General features: G+C 45.9%; 1 protein-coding gene across 8 annotated transcripts in view; it reads left to right on the forward strand.

Moving 5' to 3' along the window:
• The window catches only part of AGFG1 (ArfGAP with FG repeats 1), a 125,849-nt gene that overhangs the window by 63,133 nt on the left and 37,259 nt on the right, over positions 1–25,457 (forward strand). For 7 of the 8 annotated variants that reach the window (XM_075340948.1, XM_075340943.1, XM_075340942.1 and 4 more), the window contains exons 4-5: positions 3,454–3,616; positions 9,440–9,623. In XM_075340948.1, coding sequence (XP_075197063.1) covers positions 3,454–3,616; positions 9,440–9,623 — 347 coding nt within the window. The remainder of the gene's footprint in view (positions 1–3,453; positions 3,617–9,439; positions 9,624–25,457) is intronic. The other variant, XM_075340944.1, reaches the window with a different exon arrangement.

The following is a 25,457-nucleotide window of genomic DNA, read 5'->3' on the forward strand; positions in this document are numbered from 1 at the left end:
ATCCTGTTTTTAGAAAGAAAAATGCATGTGTTATTTTGCAGGATCCTGTCACTTGAAGTTTAGGGGCGGGCATTGGAGTCATGTGATCGGGAGTGAGGGGAACTGAACGTGATAGACTGGGAGCTGGCATCTGGAAGCTGCGGACGCTGGTAACCAAGGTAAACATCGGGTAACTAAGCAAAGTGCTTTGCTTGGTTACCCGATATTTACCTTGGTTATGAGCGTCCGCTGCTCTCAGGCGGGGGAGAGAGAGAGGGAGGGGGAGAGAGAGACTGATCACGCCAGGCTGGTTTCTGGGCATGCTCAGTAGAGCAAGCAGGATCCTGTCTATCGGCATGCCAGCGTTCACATGCATTTGTGTGCAGTATAGTCAGGATCCAGTAAAAAACAGTATTTGGACGCAGCTCAAAAACGCTACAAGTAGCGTTTTTGAAAAAAGTTAAAAAACTGCAAGTCGCTGGATCCTCACTATAACACACGCAAATGCAGGTGAACACATGTTGACGCGAGTCCATTGAAATGCATTGAAATGAAAACGCATTTGCACTGGATCCGTTTTTGCGTTGAAAAAAAGTTCATGACGCATGTTAATAAAACGTAGTGTGAAAGCAGCCTTACAAGGATTTCTCACTATAGAATATGGAAGCATGGCGTTAGGATATCCAAGGGGCATGTGTCTGACTGTCAGGATCCCCACCGATCCTCAGAGTGAGTGGGCCGCAGCGGTACTCTAGCACTGTAGGCACTTCAAGGATTTTCCCTGCATACTGCCATTTTCTCTGCAGAGAACTAGAAAACTGCCTTTACTTGATTGAGCAGTGCTGCTGCCTTCTGTGCTAGGTGCCAGGAGCGCTGCTCTGCAGGTGAGATGTCTAAGTGACCCAAGTCTCTTTATTCTTAGAGTGAAAAAGGTTACAGGGGTAGTTTCCCCAAAGATCTGAAAATAAATACAAATGCATGATACCTTTTTAATAAAAAGAAAAACTTAAGAGATCTATATTTTTTTTTTGGGGGGTAAGAAAAATGTTTCTGCGGAAACTATTTGACTTCACGTTTCAAAGAGCATCTATCGCCAAGTTTCAGAAGACAAACTGCAAATAGATCTTAGGCCTAGTGAGACTGTTGTGCTTACTCTGAAAGGTCATATTAAAATGTGTCTATGATCCTGATTATAAAGCACCCCTACAGTGTTTTGGTTCCCCCCCCATCACTGGAGTAGCACTTTAAGTCTAAGCCCCCTGTCATACAGTCACCTTCCTGTGTCTTCACCATTTGTCAACGCCGCTCGCCATCTTGTGACAGTAACTTCTGACTGGCCAGAAGTTAGAAGATATATCACAAGGTCTCAATGCAGACCAGAACAAGGCTCTCTTAGTCTTATATTCATTTGTGACCTTCGGAGCGCTCCATGAAATACTGGAGCTGCCAGAAGGTCACAAATCACCAGAGACCAACTAGAGCGGTGACTGTAGTGGGTGAAGCTGCTGGAAAGTGAATATCTGACAGGGGATTTGCAGTTAAAGCACCACTCCAGCAGTACAATTAAAAAAATAAACAAACATTGAAGTGGTAGTTTAAATTAGTATTTTTTGAGGCATGGGAAAAACTCATGAGACTAAGGGTCAGAGCTTCTTCTCTGGAATTCTGGTGTACGAAGCTTTGAAAGTTTCAAAATTTCAGTGCAACTTGAGGCTTCTCTAAAAATGTAGCAACTTTTTAGCTTCTCACTATTTTCATCTAGCTGTGTGAAAGTGGACGGGGCTTGGGTGTAAGGCTATGTGCCCATGTGTGCGTATTACATGCAGTTACGCTGCGTTCTGCACCGCAGCGTAACTGCATGCATCCCCAGCACAATCTATGAAGATTGTGCATAATCCATGCCACGTGGCGTATTAAAACGCAGCACTTAGGCTGCTGCCAAAGCGCTGCGTTCTAAAAAGTGACATGTCTCACTTCTTTCGTGCGCTTTGCATGCAGCCCCCGCTTTGTCTATGGCAGAGGCAGCATCCAGAGTGCACGAATTCTGCAGTCACCGAAGCTTCAGAACGGAGCTTTTCAGCTGCATGCAGTGACGTTACACTGCGGTGCAGAGCGCACACACGTGGGCACATAGCCTTACTCTGGGGCAGAGCAGCCAAATTTATAACTAGTGGCAGCATTCCTTATGTCCTTGACTGGACTAAAATGTCTTGCGAGGCACACATAGATGCATGACACTTAACGGATCAGGAACGCCTGATTCCAGCATGCCTCCTTCATCAAGACCGGCATGAACAACATCTGTATGTATGACTCTGGGCCGTATAGTATTCACCCAGCCTAACAGACAGCTTCTACTGAGCATGGTAGATTTCAGCAGGGGTGAGGGACACTGAGGAGCTGACGGTATAGATTGGCAGGTAGAGAAGGAAAAAGGTTAATACAACTATACTAAACAATAGTATAAATAGTTGCCCACCAGTCACAATGTATAAGGGAATAATGAAAAGCAGAACTGCTATGGGAATACTAGACTGAAAAATACAATGAACTATCTGAAAAAACATGAAAATATGTGCATAACTGCTATGAATAATAGGAATGAGAGATGTTTAGCCATTGTATTGATCAATGCAAAGGAGCCCCAAAACCAAACACCAAGGTAATCTCTATTTTTGGGGTCCCTAACCTATGTGTGACCTCACCTGCAGTTAAAAATCTTGCTCTGTATGGGAAACAAAGGACCAAGCTATATATGTGAAATAAGACACATGGCTATGGGCGGGGCAGGGTTCTCAGACAAAATGCATACTAATTAAAGAATGTACGTCTGGAACACCATGGTGTGAACAAGGTGCAAGACTCATTTTTCAGTCTAGTATTCCCATAGCAGTTCTGCTTTTCATCATTATCCCTTACACATTGTGACTGGTGTGCAACTCTTTATCCTATTGTTTAGTTGTATATTTTTGAGTCTTGCACCTTGTTCATACCATGGTGTTCCAGACGTCCATTCTTTAATACAACTATACTGGCTTGGCTGTTCAGAGTAAGTACACCAGCGTCTTAGAGGCTACACAAAGGACTAATATAATTCATGCAGTTTGCATTTATCCTGTTATTACATATTCAAATTGTGTTATGTCGGAGCAGCTAAAAGCATATGTCCCAATGACCTATTATCCCAGTATGCCCGATATGTAAATATGGCCAAACGAACACATTCAATTGTGGAATTTATGTTATGGTAGGATCTGTTAATTAAAATGTACTTTGTGGAAGAACCTTTTAAGTTTGATTCCGTATGAAAAGGTTCATCGCTATATTTAAGAAAAGAAAAAAAACTTCCTCAATTGTAAACTTGTCTTTTAAAATAAATATCAAGGTTGGCACACGACTGTGGAAGTTATTACTTTTGGCCCTCTGTGTATTTGACATCCCTGCCTTCCAGCGTCTTAATTATTTTTTCTTCAGGTATGTTCCTCCAGAGCAAGCCAGGGTGGTGGCCTCTGTCCATGCCTCCATATCCGGGTCTTCTGCCAGTAGCACCAGTAGTACACCAGAGGTGAAACCATTAAAAACGCTATTGGGGGAAGCGGCACCGTCTCTGCAGCTGAACAAAGGGACCCCCAGCCAGGTGAGCCCCATTACACTGCAAACATGGATGGATGCTTTGTTTTATTACAGACTGCTTCCTAGCGTCTCAGAAATGTCTGCAAGCCCAAAGTGCAGTGGATAGTTCTGGTTTTCAGCTTCTAGATGATTTTAATGACAATCCCCCCCCCCCTTCATGCTTAAACCCCAACACCCACCCCTTTTTTCTTACATTCAGTGCCAGTTATATCTCAGGAGCCTGTAGGTAATGATGGTCTGTTATCTACTCTGCCCATGAGTAGACCACAGCTTATCTTGTGTCTTTAGTGTCCTCCTTTCACCCCCTCCACACTGTGACTGATAGATACCCACACTTTACATCTGAGGCCGCACTGCTCCATGTTCCTGTGTTCGTAGTCCCTGCAGGCCTCCTATAGATATAAGTTTACTGGGCCTGTAGATAGAACTGACCCGTGAAAAACACATCTAGATTTCCACTACTTTTTTTGCTTTACTGTTGAGGCATACATTTGTCATACTGCAGAGAAATATCGTCTACCGCCATTACTTTCCATTGCAAACGTCCCCTTCCTCCCTAACTGTGGTAATACATCACAAGTGCTGAAATGTTCCCGTAGTTCTGCCTTAGTTTAATAGAAGCAATTTAATGGCCTCCGCTCCACTAACCTACTTTTCTAAAAGCATTGCGTTACCTTTGAGACGTCTCACATCACATTACAAGACGCGCACTTCTCAAAGATTCCGTCGTCATGCCGTTCAGAAGCGTTAGTGGAATTATAGGATTTCTGGATGATGCATCCTTGTTTGGACACTACTTTGAGGTTGAGAAATGACGACTCTTATTACTTTTATTGTCCATCTCCACGCTTTTATACTACTCAAAGGGTCGAGTATACGAAGATATTCGGAGGTGTACGGCAGGAACCTGAAACTGCTAGAGAAAGAAAATCCCAGTGTGGCAACTTTACCAGATACTCAAATGCCAACACAAGGACTTGTGCCGTTCACATGGAGCCTTTTTCTTTTTCTCAGTTTGAAGGTCGGATGCTTAGAGTATTTTATGCTCTGGGAGTGAACCGTAAAAGCAAAAACATTAAAAAGTAGTTAAAGGGATTTTGAGGACTTGTATATTGAGGATCTATCGTTATGAAAGGTCATTAATATCAGATTGGTGAAAGTCCAACACTCCCACCGATCAGCTATTTGAAGCACGGACAAGAGCTGGATGTACACAGTGTATGGAGCTGGAACAGCACCGCTGCAGTCACTGTGTAAGGCCTCTTTCACAGATCCGTGTCTCTGCTACATGTGACGTTTGTTTTCACATGTACCGGAGACAGACATGCGTAGACCCATTAAAATCAATGTATCTGCGCACATGTCTGTGTTTTGACATGGACCTTATGTGCCCGTGTGGAGCGCACACGTCTCTGTGAGCTCTACACGGCGACATGTCCGTTTTCTGCCATCAGCACGGGTATCACACAGCACGCACACTGATGTGATCTGTGGGACATCAGTGTGAGACGTATCCGAGAAAACACAGGTGACATAAAATAAAGAATTTTTGTATTTGCCTGTCTCCATCGCTGCTGTCTCTGCCTCTTCTGTTACTTCCGGGCTGGCTCATTATGCTCATGGCATATTCACTGCACTCACCACGGACTCTGAAGTAACAGCAGCGCGTGACACAGCAGCGATGGAGCTCATGCTGTCGTGTGCTATCTGGATATCACACGGTTAGCATAGAACAGCACATGTAAAATACACGCATACCTACCTTCACCACGGATCGTGCAGAACGTTAGTGTAGACATACTCAGGCGCTGCAGTGCCCTCCAATGTTGGGGAAGAAAGAGATTGGGGGGATTTAAATGTAAGGAACGTCACTGCCAGAGTTCTTTGGAAATGACTTTTTACTCTCGCCCTGCTGAAAACACATAACTGCTTGCCTGAGCTGAGTGTTCACATGTATGGGGGAGGCAACTTTTGGCCAAACACTAAAGGGTGCTTACATGCTGCGACATCGCTAACGATATATTGTCAGGGTCACGGTGTTTGTGACGCACATCCGGTGTGTAACACCAATGAGCGACCTTAAACGATCGCAAAAGAGGCAAAAATCGTTGGTCTGTGACACGTCGTTCATTTACCAAAAATCATTGTCTGGTCAGTAGCGAGGTTGTTCGTCGTTCCTGCGGCAGCACACATCACTACGTGTGACACCACAGGAACGACGAACGTCTCCTTACCTGCCGTCCACCGGCAATGAGGAAGGAAGGAGGTGGGCGGCATGTTCCGGCCGCTCATCTCCGCCCCTCCTCTGCTATTGGCCGGCTGCTTAGTGATGTCGCTATGACGCAAGCGCACCTCCCCCTTGAAGGAGGGATTGTTCGGCGGTCACAGCGACGTCGCTGACAAGGTATGTGCGTGTGACGCTGCTGTAGCGATAATGTCGCTATGACTGCGATCACCAAATGTCGCACGAACGACGGGGGCGGGTGCTATCGCGCACGACATCGCAGCGTGTAAGCACCCTTGAGATGTGTAATTTCCAAACAATTATTGAATGAAATTTTAGCTATTTCATATAACTGTTATGTCATTTATAGGCAGTGTAAGAGATAGATGGGGACTTGGCTCCACTAGGGTTGAGTAGAGTTTAGGGTTGAATACATTTAGCCATCATTCGGCTGCTCCTCTGCACATTATTGCCCGTCTCTGAAATGCTGAGGCGACATCTGATCAGTTTTCCCATCTGCATTTCCTTTTTCTTGATGCTGTTTCCTCCCCGTACTCTTGCGTTGACTTTGTTTGCAGATTTGTGGGGCGTTGAATGGACATTCGCTTCCCCTTGTTTTTCCTGTCTATCGTTTGCTCCCATCGTTCAGTGCACGACCTTTTGTTCTGCAGCGCGCTCTTACACACTTTTCTTTAAATAATCCCTTAGTGGCCATTTTTTTTTTTTCCTGGAAATATCTTTTTCCACAAGTCATAATAGGTTTCTAGTCACTTGACTTAGGACACGTCACTGAGATATTCCCATAAGTACAATGCTAACGAACTCCCCAGCTAATTGCTGTTGCTGAAGCACAGATACATAGGAGGTGATGAATTATTTGTGACATTTAGCATTACCTTGTCTGCTCGCGGAGTACATGAGTGCACGGCTATGATCACGTCTCCAAATCCTACAACATGGAAATCTGCTTCCAGTAGGTTCCAATGTTCTTTAGGTCAATGGATTGTTAGCGAGTTGACATGGAAGTACACCTCCTGGACGTGCCCTGACACTGATAAGAGATCTAATATCACAAAAACTGTCGCTTTCAAGACCACTTTTCTACAGCACTGATCTACTCACTGTGGCTCTCTAGCTGGCACAACACTACAACTTCCAGCATGGTTGTCAGGTCACTGTTGGGAGTTGTAATTTTGCCACAGCCAGATATATCATTCCTTTCATCTGACACATGCAGTGAGAAGGGTGGTATAAAGGCCTCCGCTTCACATGTACATTGCGCACGCGCCTACATGCCCTCTCGGAAGATATACTCTTGGCCAAAAGTGTTGGCACCCTTAAAATTGTTCCAGAAAATGAAATATTTCTTTTAGAAAATTATTGAAATTACATGTTTTGTCATACACCTGTTTATTTCCTTTACATGTATTGGAACAACACAAAAAAAGGAGTGAAAAAGGCAAATTTGGATATTTCACACAAAAATGGGCCGAACAACATTGTTGGCACCCTCAACTTAATATTCGGTTGCACACACTGTGGAATAAATAACGGTAATCAATCACTTCTTATGACCGTCCACAAGCTTCTTACACCTCTCATCTGGAATTCTGAACTCTTCTTTTGTAAACTTCTCCAGGTCTCAAATTTTAAGATCTTTCAACAGGTGTTCTATGGGATTTAGATCTGGACTTATTGCTGCCACTTCAGATGTCTCCAGTAGAGATGAGCGAACCTGATGTTCGGTGTTTGGAGTTTGTACTGAACACAGAATTTTCCCCAAAAAACAGAGTTCGGGTAATTTACGTGTGCAAACCTTTCAAGTGAGCAGCACTGTGCTCGGGTATGCTTGATGCTCAGCCCAGTGCGAGCCGCTTGTAGTGTTTGATCAGCTGGCACTGGGGGTAAAATCAACATGATCAGATGTAGTGTGCACACACAAAAATAATAATAATAAAAAATATATAAATTTAAAAACTCCACCCACCCTTCCCCTGGAAGTCGTCTGTTTATTGCTGGCTGCATGTGGGCAGAGACCCGAACTGACAATCAGTGACCTCAAATGACGTTCAGATCAAGTCCGGGTCCAGAACAGAACTTTATTAAAAGTTCGGCTGAACCCCCTGAACCCAAATGTCTATGGCTCTGTTCATCTGTACTCTCTAGCACTTTGTTTATATTCATTTCTTGGTGCTTCTTGAAGTATTTTTTGGGTCATTGTTTTGGTGGAACACCCATGACCTAGGATGCAAAGCCAGCTTTCTGACACTGGGCACTACATTGAGACCCCAAATCCCTCGGTGGTGATCAGATTTCATGATTCCATTAACAGAGTCAAGGCATCAAAACAACCCCAAAACATCTTAGAACCTCCACCATATTTGACTGTAGATACTGTGTTCTTTTCTTTGTAGGCCTGTTTCTGTTTTTGGTAAACAATAATGTGCTTTACCAAAAAGCTCCATCTTGCTATCATCTGTCCACAAGATTTTTTTGCAACTTGATTGGGGCTGCTTATCCATCATCCGGACTATCCTGTGTTACAACATTTAATTTTTCTCTGCCGACCTTGTCTAGTGAGATTAGCCACAGTGCCATGGGCTGTAAACTTATTTATTATGTTGCACACCATGGACAAAAGAACATCAGGATCTCTGTAGATGGACTTGTAACCTTCAGATTCTTAATATTTTTCAACAATGTTGGTTCTATACTCCTCATACAGTTCTCTTTCCCTCTTTCTGTTCTCCATGCTTTGTGTGGCCCACACAAACACCCAAATCAAAGATTAAGTCAACTTCTCCCATTCTCATCTGGTTTCAGGTGTGATTTTCATAGTGCCCACTCCTCTTACTTGCCACAGGCGAGTTTGAATGAGCATCACATGCTTAAAATAAGATTGTTTACCCACAATTTTAAAAACTTGTCAACCATTTTGTCAGACCCATTTTGGGGGTTTTGTGGGAAATTGTCCAATTTGGCTTTTTTTTTTGCTGTTTTTTTTTTATATAATACATATAAAATTAAACGTGCATAAGAAAACATGCAATAGCAATAATTCTCTGGGAGAAATACTTTTTCTGGAACAACAATTTAAAGGGTGGCAACACTTATGGAAATGACTGTTTATCATCAGAATTGGGAACCTGTCACCGGTCTGAACACCACCTAGGGACCCATTGTGTAAAAAAAAAAAAAAAAAAAAGTACCACATGGTATTTTTATTTATTTATTTTTTTTTTTTTGCTGTGTTCTTTTGTGTATGAGAGAGCCATCTGCTGTTCTTTCCTATGTGGTAAAACAAATGGCACGCAGACTCACGCCTACCTGATGGAGGAAGAGAGGACACAATTTTTTGGCCTTTTTCTGATGATGGGTGGCCTATGGGAACATTACAGTATATGTTTGGAAAGGTTCTGGACCTACTGTTGGCTAAGTGCACAGAATTTAGGATTAAGCTTGTCGGCGGTCAGGTTAACATGTAATTCAGATCCCGAAGCTGAGATTTCGGCTGTTTGTTTCCATTGCATGTAAATAAGCTTCAGCTGGAGTGAACATGATGTAAGTAGCTTGCTGGCTAGCTAACAAAGGTCTCGTTTTCAGTCTCCTGTTGTGGCTCGCAATCAGGTGCCCCAGCAGCAGCAGCATCACCACCACCATCATCATCATGAGAAGAAACCCTTTGACCTCCTGGGTGACCTTGGAGGAGACATCTTTGCTACCCCTGCCCCACAGCCAGCTGCCACTGCTAATTTTGCCAATTTTGCAAACTTCAACAGTCATACAGGTAAGAAAAAGACTACTTTATTCCCTCACTGAATTGCATTTGTGCTTGACAATACTGTCTAATGCCAGTTTCACACATCCCTTTATCATGGATGAAGTACGGACTGGCCGCTGGTCTTGTGGCCCCAACGCAACAACCTGATCTATGTCTGTGTGGCTGCTGAATCCGAGACAGGAGACCAACAGTCAGTCTGTATATCACGATTCGTACTCGGACCATGATACCTAGGTGAAATTACTGAATTTTGACAAAATATGGTCTTCTACTAAAGTTCTGCAGTGTTAAATTTTGTTCAAGATTACAGCAAGCAAAACAACGTCCTTACACAGGGTGCTCCAGAATTATTTCAAAAGGAATACAGCCCTTAAGGAGAGTTGAGAATTTTTGTTCAAGTTGCTAATGGTCCAATTGTGTTTTCTTTTGTTTTGTTTTTTTTTTTTTTGTTTTATACATACCATATTTTTTTTACAATAAGATGTACTTTTTAACAAAAAAAGAAAACTCCTGCTAAAAAGTGTTGTGCGTCTTAGTCTGGAGGATACTGACATTACATCTTCCTCAATCACATAGAACTTCTCTCTTCCTGCTCCACCTGATCTATGTGATTGTGCTCAGCAGGAGAGATGGCGCTTACCAAGGACCTGAACAAAGGGTAAAGGAGCTGAGCAGCTGAAGGACCATCCATCAGATTAATTAAAGGACCTTTCTGATCATATGACTGATCACATGACATGAAAGGTCCTTCAGTTTAATTGGTAGGTCGTTCTGCTGCTCAGCTCCTGTTCAAGTCCCATCAGGAACTGCAAGATGTGGTAATGTATAGGTGTGTGTGTGCAAATGTGCATGTAGCAGAAGTATGTGTGTACAAGTGTGCATATAGCAGAGCTGTGTGTGTGTGTGTGTGTGTAAGGCCGGGGCCACACGGGGATTACTGCGACACCCTCGCATGACACTTGGCTCACGCTGGCAGTACAACAGAGCCGAGTGTCACTGCGACTGAGGTCCAACCGTGCGAGTGGACCTCAGCTGTGGGGGGCGGGCCGGCGCTGAGGAGGGGCGGGAGGGATTTATCTCCCTCTCTCCTCCGTAGCCGGCTATTGCCATTCTCGCACTGCACTCGCTGTTGTTGCTGCTCCGTTCTGCTGCCAGCATCCTCCACTGATCTGCTGGAGTTTTTCTTTATCGTTTCTATGGGAGACCCAGACCATGGGTGTATAGCTACTGCCTCCGGAGGACACACAAAGTTACTACACTCAAAACGTGTAGCTCCTCCCTCCTAGCATATACACCCCCTGCTAGCCAGTCCTAGCCAGTTTCAAGCTTTATGTCAGGAGGATCACACACACACATGCATCCTTTTTTGATTTTTCATTTTTTCTAAAGATTTGGAAGAAAAGCGGGTCCACTGGACCCCCGGCATGTCCCTTCACACTCCCCTGGCGGCAGTGCTGTTAAGGTTGACTTCAGGGCAGAAATCCCTTCATGCCGCGCTCCTTCACCATCCCTTATGGGCTCTGGCTTGAAGTTAGAGCCAACACGGTTCTCACTGCCTTGCAGGAGACCGGCCTCCATCCGCAGCCCTTTGGCAGGACCCTGCTGGACGGAGCACTGGACCCCCACCCCACCAGGGATTGGACCCTGCGTCTCAAAGCTAAGTATAGAGACGTTGTTCAAGGGTCCTTCTACAATGTGGATTTATTGAGGGGACAGTGATTTATGTTGATAATGCTGCTTTTTACAGTTTTTCCGGCCGGTTTCTCAGTTTTTACTGAGTACCGCGCCGATGATGCCTGATTTTCGGCCGCATGTATAACTCTAGGCCCCGGCTTCAGCCGCGGCCTAGTTTCGTTTTGTTCCCCTGCATGTTACTCATGCAAGGGGACACTGCAGCGCCGCCCGCCGGCCGCTCTGCACAGGGGACGACACTCCGTTTTAGGACATGATTCCCTCCCCTGTACATGCCTTAGCCCTCCGATTCCCGCTCCTAGGTTAATAAAGCAGGAGAGAAGCAAAGTCCTGCACCACCGCAGATTACCTGCAATATCGCTTGCGGTACCGCCTGTGCCTGTGCTCGGGTGGAGAGCCTGGAGGGTCCGACAATCCAAGAGCGGGGTGCTGGTCATAAGGCAAAGTCCATTGATGAAGCGTGAGAGTAGAAAGAGACCGCACTCAATCCGCTGTGAAGGATTTCTTTATTCAAACACGTGCAGAGTGAAGGGCTGGAGACACACTGTGAGCTGGCTCCTCAAGAATGGACGACAGCTGTTTCGCCCAAATTGGGCTTCCACAGGTCCACATGTGGAGCTACGGCTACACCCCTTTTAAAGGAGTGCTCACAGATTGCCCCAGACCACATAAAAACAAATAGGAGATTTGTGTATGCATATAAAATACATGTATCCATTTCCATGCATGAATTTACAACAAATTTTAAACATGTGAAAGAACACACTTGAATAAAATGAAGCAATGGGTGATAGACAGGCAGAACTATCATAGGAACACAGATATCAAACATGTAAAAGAACACACTTGAATAAAATGAAGCAATGAGTGATAGACAGGCAGAACTATCATAGGAACACAGATAGATCCACACGATCGTTTAACCCTTGGGGGCCCTGTGCCCCATAATTAATAATTAACCTAGCCTCCTCTTGTAGCAACAATTTGTGCAGGTCGCCCCCCTTCAAAGGGAGGGAGACCTTTTTAAGGCCGGCAAAACGCAAAACGTCGGGGTCACCATCATGACAATCCTGGATATGGGAAATTAATCTGGGAGAGCCTTTCCCTGATGTTATTGAACTGTAATGTTCCCTGAATCGCACATATAAGCATCTTATAGTCTTGCCTATGTAGAACCTGCCACAAGGGCAGAGCACCACATAGACCACAAACTTGGTTTTGCATGAGATGAATTGATGGACAGTGTGCAAGTGCGGGCCGACTTGTACGGAGCGACCTTTTAAATGCTGGCTGCAAAAACGACACTGACCGCACCGGTAATTCCCTGGTGGGCAGCATTTGTCTAGCCAGGTTGTCGAATTGGTAAGTCTGTTCCTCACAAGTCTGTCCCGCAAATTGCCGCATCGTCTGAACGATACCAAAGGATTGGACATTGTCCTGTCAGATAAAGCCGGATCATTCTTCAAAATATGCCAATTTCTGCAAAGAGCAGTTCTAATGGCATGCTCCAGAGGTCCAAATTTAAAATTAAAGACAAACCTACCCAAATTGTCAATACATTTTCTGGTGCGGTTTTTACGGACAGACGTGGCGCCGTCTGATCTAGCTCTCTCACAGGCTGAATCAATCAGTTTTTTTGGGTAACCTCTTTGATGCAATCTAATCTTCAACTCCTGAGATTGTTGAAAAAAAGATTCCTCTGAACTGTTTGCTCTACGTACTCTCAGGAATTGACTGTAGGGCAAACCCGTCTTAATGTGGAGGGGGTGGGCACTTTGATAATGAAGAAGGGAGTTTGATGCCGTCGGCTTTCTGAACAACCTTGTACAAATATCGCCCTCCTTGATAGAAACCTCAATATCTAAAAAATTGAGAGTATCGCCACCATATGAGGAAGTAAAGGACATATTCATGGTGTTACAGGTGTTGAGATAGGACACGAAATCTGCAAAAAGGACCTCAGTGCCAGCCCACACTATGAATATGTCGTCCACATACCTCAAAAAATGGCGAATATATTTCAAAAAAGGGTTGGTGTCAGAAAAAACATATTTGCTTTCAAAGGAGCCCAAAAAAATATTGGCCATGGCACAAGAGACAGGGGTACCCATAGCGGTACCCCTGCACTGCAAGTACCAACGGTCCAAAAACATGAAAGCGTTTTTAGATAAAACGAAATCAAGGGCTTCCTCAATGAAACTGCAAAACAACGCATCTTTTCCAGTCTGCGCCACCAAATCCCTAACAGTCTGTATACCCAAATTCTGAGGAATGCGGGTATACAGACTCTCCACATCAATCGAGGTTAAAGCAAAGCCCTCCTGCCATGTCATACCCTTTAGCAGTGTTAAAAAATCACTGCTATCCTTGACATAAGAGGGGATATGACTCATAATTGGTCTTAACAGCCAGTCCAAATAGTGCGACAAAGGCTCTGTTAAAGAGCCGATGCCGGCCACTATTGGGCGACCAGGTGGATTATCCCTGCTCTTATGTATCTTTGGTATGCAATACCAGTGGGGCTTTGTAGGAAAAGGAGGAATTAGTTTATCAGCCTGTGAGCGAGACAGAAAACCCAGCCCCACGTATTTGTCCAGCAACCGTACCAAAGATTTCTTAAAATCTTGAATAGGGTTCGCAGAAAGAGGACAATAGGTAGATCTGTCCATTAATTGTCTATTGCATTCCTGGATGTAATCATGTTTAGGAAGGAGGACAACGTTGCCCCCCTTGTCAGCCTCGCGGAACACCGTGTCCTCCCAACCCTGCATGATACATATCGCAGCCTGTTCTTTTTGACTTAGATTCTGGATCGGCCTGGCGTACACCAATGACTCGACATCCTTCAAGACAGCTTCCTGATATAAATCAATCAAATTTCCAGGTACAGTAGGGGGACAAAAATCCGATTTTATCCCCTTAGTAAACCTTTCCAAACCTGGACTATTGCTGGGACCCACAATATCAGTTGAAACATTTGGCTCATTCAAGCTGAGCAACAACTCGGCGTCTTGAAGGATCCCAGAATCAAAGGCCCCTATCAGACCGGTCCGAGAATCAGCTATACTGCACGGAACATGTCCAGCAGGCGCTGTATGAGCTGTATTAGGCGCCATTTGGAAATGTTTGTGCAGATGGATCTTTCTAATAGCCTTAAAAAGATCAATCTTGAACTCTGCAAAATCGAACTTTTCCGGAATGCAATATTTAAAACCTTTAATTAATACAGAGACCATATCTGGAGTAAGAGTATGGGATGTTAGATTGATGATCGTATCGGAGGGGGGACAAGAAGTAGATTGGAAACTTAATTCCTCCAAGTTACAGACTTCCTCTTGCGACCTCTGCCCCGTGTGCCTTTTCCTGCCCCCCCGTCGGATCCGTTTCCTAAAGGGGTGGTGGGTGCAGCACCATGGGGATTAATACTAGAGGGGCCCGAGATCACGTCCTCAGATCCACTGGATTCCGAGTCCGTGGTCCAGTACCCCCTGTTAGAGCCAGCACTACCTCGTTTTTTTATGTGCGCTCTCTGTCTATAATTATGTGGCCCATCTTTTGTCCAACAAAAAATCTGTTTCTTTTCATAATCCTTCTTGTCCCTCAGGAACTTTTCCCTTTTTCTATGTTTTATTTCCGTCTGTACGGTCACCAAGCGTTTATCCAGCCTCTGACTAAAGGTGTTCCAATCATCCGCTGACATCCGTGCTTGGGTGTCATGCTTCAACGTATCTAATTCAGCAACCAATGCAGCATAATTATCCTTGTTTTTATCTAATACTAAATGCAGTAATTTTCTTGAACACTCTAACTGAATGTTTTCCCACTGCACAGTAAACGTGGGATCCTCCTGGAAATGAGGTACAGTAGGGGGACAAAAATCCGATTTTATCCCCTTAGTAAACCTTTCCAAACCTGGACTATTGCTGGGACCCACAATATCAGTTGAAACATTTGGCTCATTCAAGCTGAGCAACAACTCAGCGTCTTGAAGGATCCCAGAATCAAAGGCCCCTATCAGACCGGTCCGAGAATCAGCTATACTGCACGGAACATGTCCAGCAGGCGCTGTATGAGCTGTATTAGGCGCCATATCCAGGATTGTCATGATGGTGACCCCGACGTTTTGCGTTTTGCCGGCCTTAAAAAACATAGAAAAAGGGAAAAGTTCCTGAGGGACAAGAAGGATTATGAAAAGAAACAGATTTTTTGTTGGACAAAAGATGGGCCACATAATTATAGACAGAGAGCGCACATAAAAAAAACGAGGTAGTGCTGGCTCTAACAGGGGGTACTGGACCACGGACTCGGAATCCAGTGGATCTGAGGACGTGATCTCGGGCCCCTCTAGTATTAATCCCCATGGTGCTGCACCCACCACCCCTTTAGGAAACGGATCCGACGGGGGGGCAGGAAAAGGCACACGGGGCAGAGGTCGCAAGAGGAAGTCTGTAACTTGGAGGAATTAAGTTTCCAATCTACTTCTTGTCCCCCCTCCGATACGATCATCAATCTAACATCCCATACTCTTACTCCAGATATGGTCTCTGTATTAATTAAAGGTTTTAAATATTGCATTCCGGAAAAGTTCGATTTTGCAGAGTTCAAGATTGATCTTTTTAAGGCTATTAGAAAGATCCATCTGCACAAACATTTCCAAATGGCGCCTAATACAGCTCATACAGCGCCTGCTGGACATGTTCCGTGCAGTATAGCTGATTCTCGGACCGGTCTGATAGGGGCCTTTGATTCTGGGATCCTTCAAGACGCCGAGTTGTTGCTCAGCTTGAATGAGCCAAATGTTTCAACTGATATTGTGGGTCCCAGCAATAGTCCAGGTTTGGAAAGGTTTACTAAGGGGATAAAATCGGATTTTTGTCCCCCTACTGTACCTGGAAATTTGATTGATTTATATCAGGAAGCTGTCTTGAAGGATGTCGAGTCATTGGTGTACGCCAGGCCGATCCAGAATCTAAGTCAAAAAGAACAGGCTGCGATATGTATCATGCAGGGTTGGGAGGACACGGTGTTCCGCGAGGCTGACAAGGGGGGCAACGTTGTCCTCCTTCCTAAACATGATTACATCCAGGAATGCAATAGACAATTAATGGACAGATCTACCTATTGTCCTCTTTCTGCGAACCCTATTCAAGATTTTAAGAAATCTTTGGTACGGTTGCTGGACAAATACGTGGGGCTGGGTTTTCTGTCTCGCTCACAGGCTGATAAACTAATTCCTCCTTTTCCTACAAAGCCCCACTGGTATTGCATACCAAAGATACATAAGAGCAGGGATAATCCACCTGGTCGCCCAATAGTGGCCGGCATCGGCTCTTTAACAGAGCCTTTGTCGCACTATTTGGACTGGCTGTTAAGACCAATTATGAGTCATATCCCCTCTTATGTCAAGGATAGCAGTGATTTTTTAACACTGCTAAAGGGTATGACATGGCAGGAGGGCTTTGCTTTAACCTCGATTGATGTGGAGAGTCTGTATACCCGCATTCCTCAGAATTTGGGTATACAGACTGTTAGGGATTTGGTGGCGCAGACTGGAAAAGATGCGTTGTTTTGCAGTTTCATTGAGGAAGCCCTTGATTTCGTTTTATCTAAAAACGCTTTCATGTTTTTGGACCGTTGGTACTTGCAGTGCAGGGGTACCGCTATGGGTACCCCTGTCTCTTGTGCCATGGCCAATATTTTTTTGGGCTCCTTTGAAAGCAAATATGTTTTTTCTGACACCAACCCTTTTTTGAAATATATTCGCCATTTTTTGAGGTATGTGGACGACATATTCATAGTGTGGGCTGGCACTGAGGTCCTTTTTGCAGATTTCGTGTCCTATCTCAACACCTGTAACACCATGAATATGTCCTTTACTTCCTCATATGGTGGCGATACTCTCAATTTTTTAGATATTGAGGTTTCTATCAAGGAGGGCGATATTTGTACAAGGTTGTTCAGAAAGCCGACGGCATCAAACTCCCTTCTTCATTATCAAAGTGCCCACCCCCTCCACATTAAGACGGGTTTGCCCTACAGTCAATTCCTGAGAGTACGTAGAGCAAACAGTTCAGAGGAATCTTTTTTTCAACAATCTCAGGAGTTGAAGATTAGATTGCATCAAAGAGGTTACCCAAAAAAACTGATTGATTCAGCCTGTGAGAGAGCTAGATCAGACGGCGCCACGTCTGTCCGTAAAAACCGCACCAGAAAATGTATTGACAATTTGGGTAGGTTTGTCTTTAATTTTAAATTTGGACCTCTGGAGCATGCCATTAGAACTGCTCTTTGCAGAAATTGGCATATTTTGAAGAATGATCCGGCTTTATCTGACAGGACAATGTCCAATCCTTTGGTATCGTTCAGACGATGCGGCAATTTGCGGGACAGACTTGTGAGGAACAGACTTACCAATTCGACAACCTGGCTAGACAAATGCTGCCCACCAGGGAATTACCGGTGCGGTCAGTGTCGTTTTTGCAGCCAGCATTTAAAAGGTCGCTCCGTACAAGTCGGCCCGCACTTGCACACTGTCCATCAATTCATCTCATGCAAAACCAAGTTTGTGGTCTATGTGGTGCTCTGCCCTTGTGGCAGGTTCTACATAGGCAAGACTATAAGATGCTTATATGTGCGATTCAGGGAACATTACAGTTCAATAACATCAGGGAAAGGCTCTCCCAGATTAATTTCCCATATCCAGGATTGTCATGATGGTGACCCCGACGTTTTGCGTTTTGCCGGCCTTAAAAAGGTCTCCCTCCCTTTGAAGGGGGGCGACCTGCACAAATTGTTGCTACAAGAGGAGGCTAGGTTAATTATTAATTATGGGGCACAGGGCCCCCAAGGGTTAAACGATCGTGTGGATCTATCTGTGTTCCTATGATAGTTCTGCCTGTCTATCACTCATTGCTTCATTTTATTCAAGTGTGTTCCGCTCCTAGGTTAACCCCCGCCCCCCCCCTCTCACTCTGGCGCCATTTTCTCAGCGTTCTTAGTACGCTGATCGGCGCTGGCTGCTCTGCAGTGCAGAGGGAGTGGATATATGGCTGGGGGTCCAGGCTTGGAACCTGAGGGGGCACTCACAATAGCGGCCTGATAAGTCACAACCTCTGGCTGTGCACTTTTATACACGATCTCGGCATTCTGAGGGAGTTAATTCTTTATTATAGAACCTCCTCAGCAGCATGTCTCACACTAGGAGCAAAGCTCCAAGGCTGTATACTACATGTTCTGCATGTAAACTCATATTGCCTGAACCGGCACGGACCCACACTGTAATGGTCCTTATGTGGTGCCTCTGCCTGGAGTCTCCCCAGGCTGACCCCTGTCTTGGGTATTCTAGACATTCTAGACATAGCCCCCCACCTCTGCAGCATGTCTCACAGAGCGAGGCTGCAGGCTGTTTTTAGTATCCACTGCTGGTAGTCTCGTACGGCTGTACCGAGCTCATAACCACTGTGGCCCCTCAGCTTGGAGGCTCATTCAGGGTCCCTCCAGCTGCTCCGGTCGATGGCTGACCCCTGGGGGAATCTTTTTTCCAGGGGTCGGCCTGTCCCGGCATCTGCTGAGCATGCAGCCCCCTTCTCAGGGCGTTTTCTGCTCGCTCAGCAAAGCTCTCAGACCCCGTCCTCCTGACAGGGAGACGCAGGGTCCCCTGTCCTCCCCGTCCCGCAGCTCCGATTACGAGCTGACTCATTGGACGAGGAGGATGTCACGGACGCTACTTTAGGTACTTTGATCCGTCCGTAGGTGACGCGGATGCGACTGATTGGATTGCGTCCATTATACTTGTATTGGACCTCCATCCGCCTGTATCAGGGGAGTATTCCCCGCTGGCAGTAAGGCATCAGTATACCTTTAACAAGACGAGGAGTGTGTTCCTTAACCACTCCAGTTTTCAGCCCGCTGCGTCCAAGCCCACAGCCTGTCCTGCAGACCCCACAGCGGGGTTCTGCTGCCTGTCTCCCCCTCCCATCAGAGGTGGTCAAGGAGTGTACTCATTCGCCAAGGGTGGCCACTCCGGTGTCTAGACTTTCAGCCCGGATAGTTGTATCAGTGGCTGACGGCACCTCTATAAGGATCCCACAGTACATTAATTTTGTACTGGACCTCAATCCGCCGGAGTTACCTTATCTAGGTGAACACAACGTGTGTTCCTTAACCACTCCGGTTTTCAGGTCCCTGTGACAGCCCAGGGTCCGCTCTGACAGTCGCTTCCCATGAAGCGTGATTCTGAGGACTGTGTTTCCCCTGTCCACCAATAGTGGTCAAGAAGTGGGCTCATTCACCTCAGGTGGCTCTGCCCGGACCGTTATGTCAGTGGCTGATGGCTCCTCAGAGGAGATGCATTCCCTCACAGGGACCCTATGCCCAAAACGGTTGCCTGAACTTCCAGACTTCAGTCTTTTCATCCTCTGCCTAGGTCTGCCATGCTGGACACCGCACGGCGGTGGTCTTGGCTACTTTCCTCGCTGTCCGCAGGCTCCTGTGGCTTCGGAAATGGAGGGCAGATGCCTCTATAGAGGTTCCTTGCTGGGCTCCTCTTTGGTGGGACCAGTCTCTTCGGAACCGACTGGATGAAATTTAGGAAGCTCTTGGCGGGGAGAGTTCTTCCTTGCCACAAACCTAAACCAGGGAACCTGTCCAGGGCAGGAATCAGTTGAGGTTTCGGTGGTTTCCGTTCCTCCATCTGATCGTCCTCTAGCTCGGCCTAGGTTCATAGAACCAATTGGCTTGAAGCTGCGTCTTCAGAAGACCGCAGGAGATGCTGCCACTTAGTCAGCTTCCTCCGAGCTATCTAGCCACGCCAACCTCCTCCTAGTCGGTGGCAGGCTCTCTCCACTTGGCGACGTATGGTTCTAACACGTCTCCGTTCAGTGGGGGCGGGATTATATCGCCCATGGCTACAAGATGGAGTTCTGTCCACCCGCCAAACAGATTTTTTCTGTTACCTCCTCCCGGCTCCAAGGCCGCCGCCTTCTCATAAGCCGTGGCATTTCTTGCAGGCCAATGGAGTAATTGTACCGAATCCCGACTGGGAACGGTTCTGAGATTTTTGTTTAAATCTATTTCTAGGCCCCGAAGAGGGCGGTGCCTTCCGACCTGGATCTTTAGCTTTTCAAGCATGGTCAGGTGTGGCGTTTTCACATGGAGTCTCGGTCTTGTTCCGTGTGTTTTTTTTCACCGGATCAATCAAGAACCCAAGGAGATTCCCTCGCAGCCTTCGGCATCAGAGATGCTTTTCTGCAACGGTCAATCGCAGTTTCACACCAGCGTTGACTGCGTTTTGCCATCAGAGTGGTCCAATTCGTGGCTCTTCCCTTGGGGTTGGCCACGGCCCCTCGAGTATTCTCATTGGGGCTGCTGTGATTAGGGTCCTGCACCCCTAGGGATTGACAGTGATCGTTTGCCCTAGACGGCTTTCTTCTCAGGCCTTCTTCCAGTGCAGACTCTTAGCAGAGTACTTCGCTTACTCTCGCCACTCTAACCTATTCGGGTGGCTTGTCATTCTGTTCAAGTCCACTCTGACTTCGAACCAGAGGCTCTCAAGGACGCAATTCGAGACTGTCGGCTCTTGTGAAGCCACTCTTAGTCGATAAGTAGTCCCTCCGCTGGCGGTCGACGTCGTTCTATCAGACACCAAATACAGGTGCTGGTCAGACGGTGGCGTCAATGGAAGCGATTCCTTGCCCAGTTTCTCCTGTGCCCTCTGAGACTGGATGTTGTCCGCTGTACACGCGAACTCCCTCCTTCCACGGGGTGGTGGCTTTGCCACTGACCTGGGGCTCGTTTTCAGGGGTGGTTTCGACCACTCTGTCTCAGGGACGCTCCTTCCTGGCCCCGTCCCAGGTGATTCTCACCAGGGTGCTGGTCCTTCCGCCTTGGGAGCATTATATCTCCACCGCGGAACGCAGGGCGCTTGGACTCTGTCCGAATCAGCCCTCTAGATCAATGGGCTAGACATCAGAGCTGTATTCTAGCTCTCTAAGCCTTCACCATTTGTTGGCGGCTAGGCACATTCGAGTTCAGTCGGATAACGTTACAGCGTTTTCCTACATCAATTTCCAGATCGGGACACTCAGCCGCCTGGCAATCTTGGCGCCTCAACATTCTTCACTGGACAAGGGACTCCTAGTCCACCGTATCCGCAGCCCACATCCTAGATGTCAAGACTGCGGGCAGATTATTTCAGCTGTCCAACCGTGGTCCACAATCCTCAGGTTTTGCGGTAGACACACTGGTTCATGTTTGATCCCAGCTTCGTCTCTACCTCTTGCCCAGAGCCCTGCACAAGATCAGGGAAGGGGGCCGTCGGGTCATTCTCTTACAGACTGACCCAGGCAGGCTTCGTATCCTGACCTGCTCTTTCTGTCCGTTGGATTGCCATGGCATCTTCCGGTCCGTCCAGACCTTTTCTCAGAAGGTCCGTTTTTTCCGTCAGAATTCTGGATTCTCGGATTGACGGCGTAGCTATTGAGTCCTGGATCTTGGCGACTTCTGGTATCCTTCCTGAAGTCATCTCCGCTATGACTCGAGCTCCAAGGTGTCCTTGGACCTTTTTAGCCTTGCCGACCCTCCTGTCCCTTCCACAGTCCGGTCTACAGCTTAGGACTATCCCTCATTAAGGGACAGGTCTCCGTTCTGTCGGTATGTGCCAGCGGCGTATCGTCTGGCTGGCTCCGGTGCGCTCCTTTAAGGGCGCGTCTCACATCATTCCGCCTTTCCGGCGGTCTATGGAGCCCTGGGACCTTAATCCGGTCCTCCCGGTTCCCGGAAACCCCCCTTTGCGCTTCTTAGGGAGGTTTCTTTGTTTCATCTTTCACAGAAAGTAGTCTTTCTAGTGGCTATAATTTCCTGCCAGGGAGTTCTGGCGGCACTCTCTCTGAGTCACCCCCTTTTTTGGTCTTTTGCATCAAGACAAGGTGGTCTCCGTCCGACTCCGGACTTTTTTCCCTAAGGTGGTTACTGCTTCCACCTTATCCGGGGCAATTTTCCTGCCTTCCTTTTGTCCGGCTCCTCTTCATCGCTTGAGAAAGCGTTGCATATCCTGGATCTGGTGCGGGCGCCCCGGATCTAGGTGTCTCGCACCGCCGTTATTAGGCGGTGCACCTCTCTCTAGTACTGACTGCTAGTCAGCATAGCGGTCTCTCTGCATCTAAGCCGACCCTTGTTCGTTAGCTTAGGTCGGCCATTTCCGAGGCCTACAAGTGTACACAAGTGCCTTCCCCGCTGGGGATCAGAGCACATTTGATCAGACCTGTCGGTGCCTTTTCGGCTTTCAGGCTACGGCTCAGTAGGTCTGTCAGACGGCAGCTCGAATTAGTCTGCATACTTTTTCGAAGCTCTATCCAAGGCATGCTCTTGCTTTGGCAGACGCGGGCTTCGGCAGACGCATCTTTCAGGTGTCTGTCGCCCATTTGTGAAGTTGGGTTTTCCTGCTTCTCAGTTGTCTGTTTATTCCCACCCATGGACTGCTTTGGGACGTCCCATGGTCTGGGTCTCCCATAGGAACGATAAAGAAAAAGAGGATTTTGTTTACTTACCGTAAATTCTTTTTCTTGTAGTTCCGTCATGGGAGACCCAGCACCCTCCCTATTGCCTGTTGGTAAGTTTCTTGTTCCGTGTGTCTTCACCGGCTGTTGTTGTAGACAGAGGCTCCGGTTATTCCGGGTTTTACTCTATCTCTACTTGTGGGTGGATGTCCTCCTTCAGCTTTTGCACTAAACTGGCTAGGACTGGCTAGCAGGGGGTGTATATGCTAGGAGGGAGGAGCTACACGTTTTGAGTGTAGTAACTTTGTGTGTCCTCCGGAGGCAGTAGCTATACACCCATGGTCTGGGTCTCCCATGACGGAACTACAAGAAAAAGAATTTACGGTAAGTAAACAAAATTCTCTTTTTTCCCCACTTTTTAGATAAAACCACACCTGACGCTTGTATCTGTTGTGCAGAACAATACATCTCATTTATTAAATGCAAAAAAAAAAATTGGATAAATAATATGTGGGGGGAAAAAGACATCATTATTATACAAGCTAAATTGGATAATTCTCAAGCTTGGTAGTGATCTATATATTTTGCTGTATATCTCCCCCCATTAGTGAGTGATACCTCTGTATGTCATGATGTCCAATTCTAACCTATGATTCTGATAACTCCACTTGAATGTTTCGGAGACAGATTCAGGTCTCTGTCAATAAAGTGGGATAGAAACCAAGATGCAGGTGCCCCTATAACCGTGGGCAGATCGGCGACCGCTACAGCTGTTATGTGACCCCATCTCTTTACCGAAAGAGAAAGCTAGGAGCTTGGCGGGACGGTTGGCAGCAGAAACTGAGCGGTACTGCCGGGCCGGTACAGAGCTTCCTGTTCTGGATAAAATCTTGAGTAAGTGCGTGTTATGCTGAAGCACCATGGGCCCCCCGGAAACCATGTTTAATGAACCCCCTTTTACGAAAACTTTCATAAGCATCCGAATAAGGATTTCTTCAAATATCACTACATTTCCAGAATGCGAGAAGGAGCCCCAAATACCTTGCGCATATTTAGAGCTTGGCAGCGTGGGTCACTTTTTTTCTTTTATTTTCTAATTTGTTGCTTGTGTTTCCAATGGTCAGGGAGCAGGTTTAATAATGCAAGGGCGTATTGAATAATTTAGGTTTGCCCGAGAAGCAGTGTCAGGTTATTCGGGATTCTCGCCAGTCAATAGGGAAAAATAATGAATGCTGTGTCTTTAATGACATCTTGTTCCGCTGCACGTTTTGTTGGGAAGTCTAGTTGTAAGGTGAGCTCTTGTCTCATTGTACATGATAGTCCGCACAGCCCTACTTTCTCTGTTTTATGTTTATTAACTCTTCTGCATTTTTTTTTTTAAGAGTACCATAAAATAATTTAAAATGTGTTTAATGAATGCACGTTTGGTTCAGCATTAAAGGGTCTAAAAAGGATTGATCGTTGTTTGATTTTGTGTTTTAAATGTATTTTTTAGACTTTTTGGCATTTTCATTCCATAATCTGTATTTAAAAATACAAGTCTTGCAGTTTTCACACTGGTTACTAAGACTATTTTAGACTCTGTCCATTACAAAAGACTTTTCATCAGTCAAATTATCATCAGAGACATGATTACAATGCAGGTAAATCCCTATATACCAACTGATAGCAAAAGATCCACCAATCACAATAGGTAATTTCACACGCTCATTAGAGACTTCCATACCAAATAAAAGATAAGATCTAAATTAGACTGCTATTGCTGCTATTGTAAATGTAAATTTCCTGAAATAACAGGAAGTATCCAGCTAGAGGAGCCCTAGTGGCCATTGGAAAAATTGCAAGATTTCAGTATATTATTTTTATTGTAATAAACTTTGTGAAATAATATAAGAAACACTTCTTTTTTTTTTTTTTTTTTTTTTTTTATGTATGTACCTTTTATGTAAGACGAACTTTCACCAGTTTTTGCCTTATAAACTGTACATTCCTGCACATGGTAGCACTTGGGTCAGAGCTGTGGGCGTCAACTTTTCCTACGTATGGATGCTGCCTTTTTTTGATTGGACAGTGTCATAGTGAGATGAACGTACCGCCCCCGCGGAGCTGAGCAAAATAAAACACCCAGTTCAATAAGAAAATTCATACCTTAAGGGCTAGTCATTTTGGATACCTGTAATTCCACAACGGAGTGGAGCAAAAAGAAAGTTTTAATGTACATTCCTGCTATTTTGTACAGGAATGTATAGTTTAGAAGGCCACAAATGGTGAAAGGTCTTCTTAAAACACAAGACCATTATTGGTTAACATATTCCCTTTGTTTAGTTTCTGGGAGTGATGGTGCTATTTCATCACTATATGATCTGTGTGCGTCTAACATATGCCGCAATACCAAACACATCACATGGCAGGTGGCGAGGCCGCGTCTGGTACAGGGGGGGGGGGGGGGGGGGGGCGGCGGTGTGCTCACATCACGCTGTGCTCTCCATTGGGACAGTGTTATGTCTGAAGCAGCGAAAAACAGTGTTTTGATTTACCCCCGTGTATGAGCTATAAAACTTTAAACCTTGTTGGACCTGCTTTCTGGCAGTGTCCCAGCTTGTTTCCTTCTGTCTGTCTTTCGCTATTTAGACTTTATGCCCCCCTTTCACTT

The sequence above is a fragment of the Anomaloglossus baeobatrachus genome, chromosome 3 (genome assembly GCF_048569485.1).
Source record: "Anomaloglossus baeobatrachus isolate aAnoBae1 chromosome 3, aAnoBae1.hap1, whole genome shotgun sequence".
NCBI classification, from domain to species: domain Eukaryota; kingdom Metazoa; phylum Chordata; class Amphibia; order Anura; family Aromobatidae; genus Anomaloglossus; species Anomaloglossus baeobatrachus.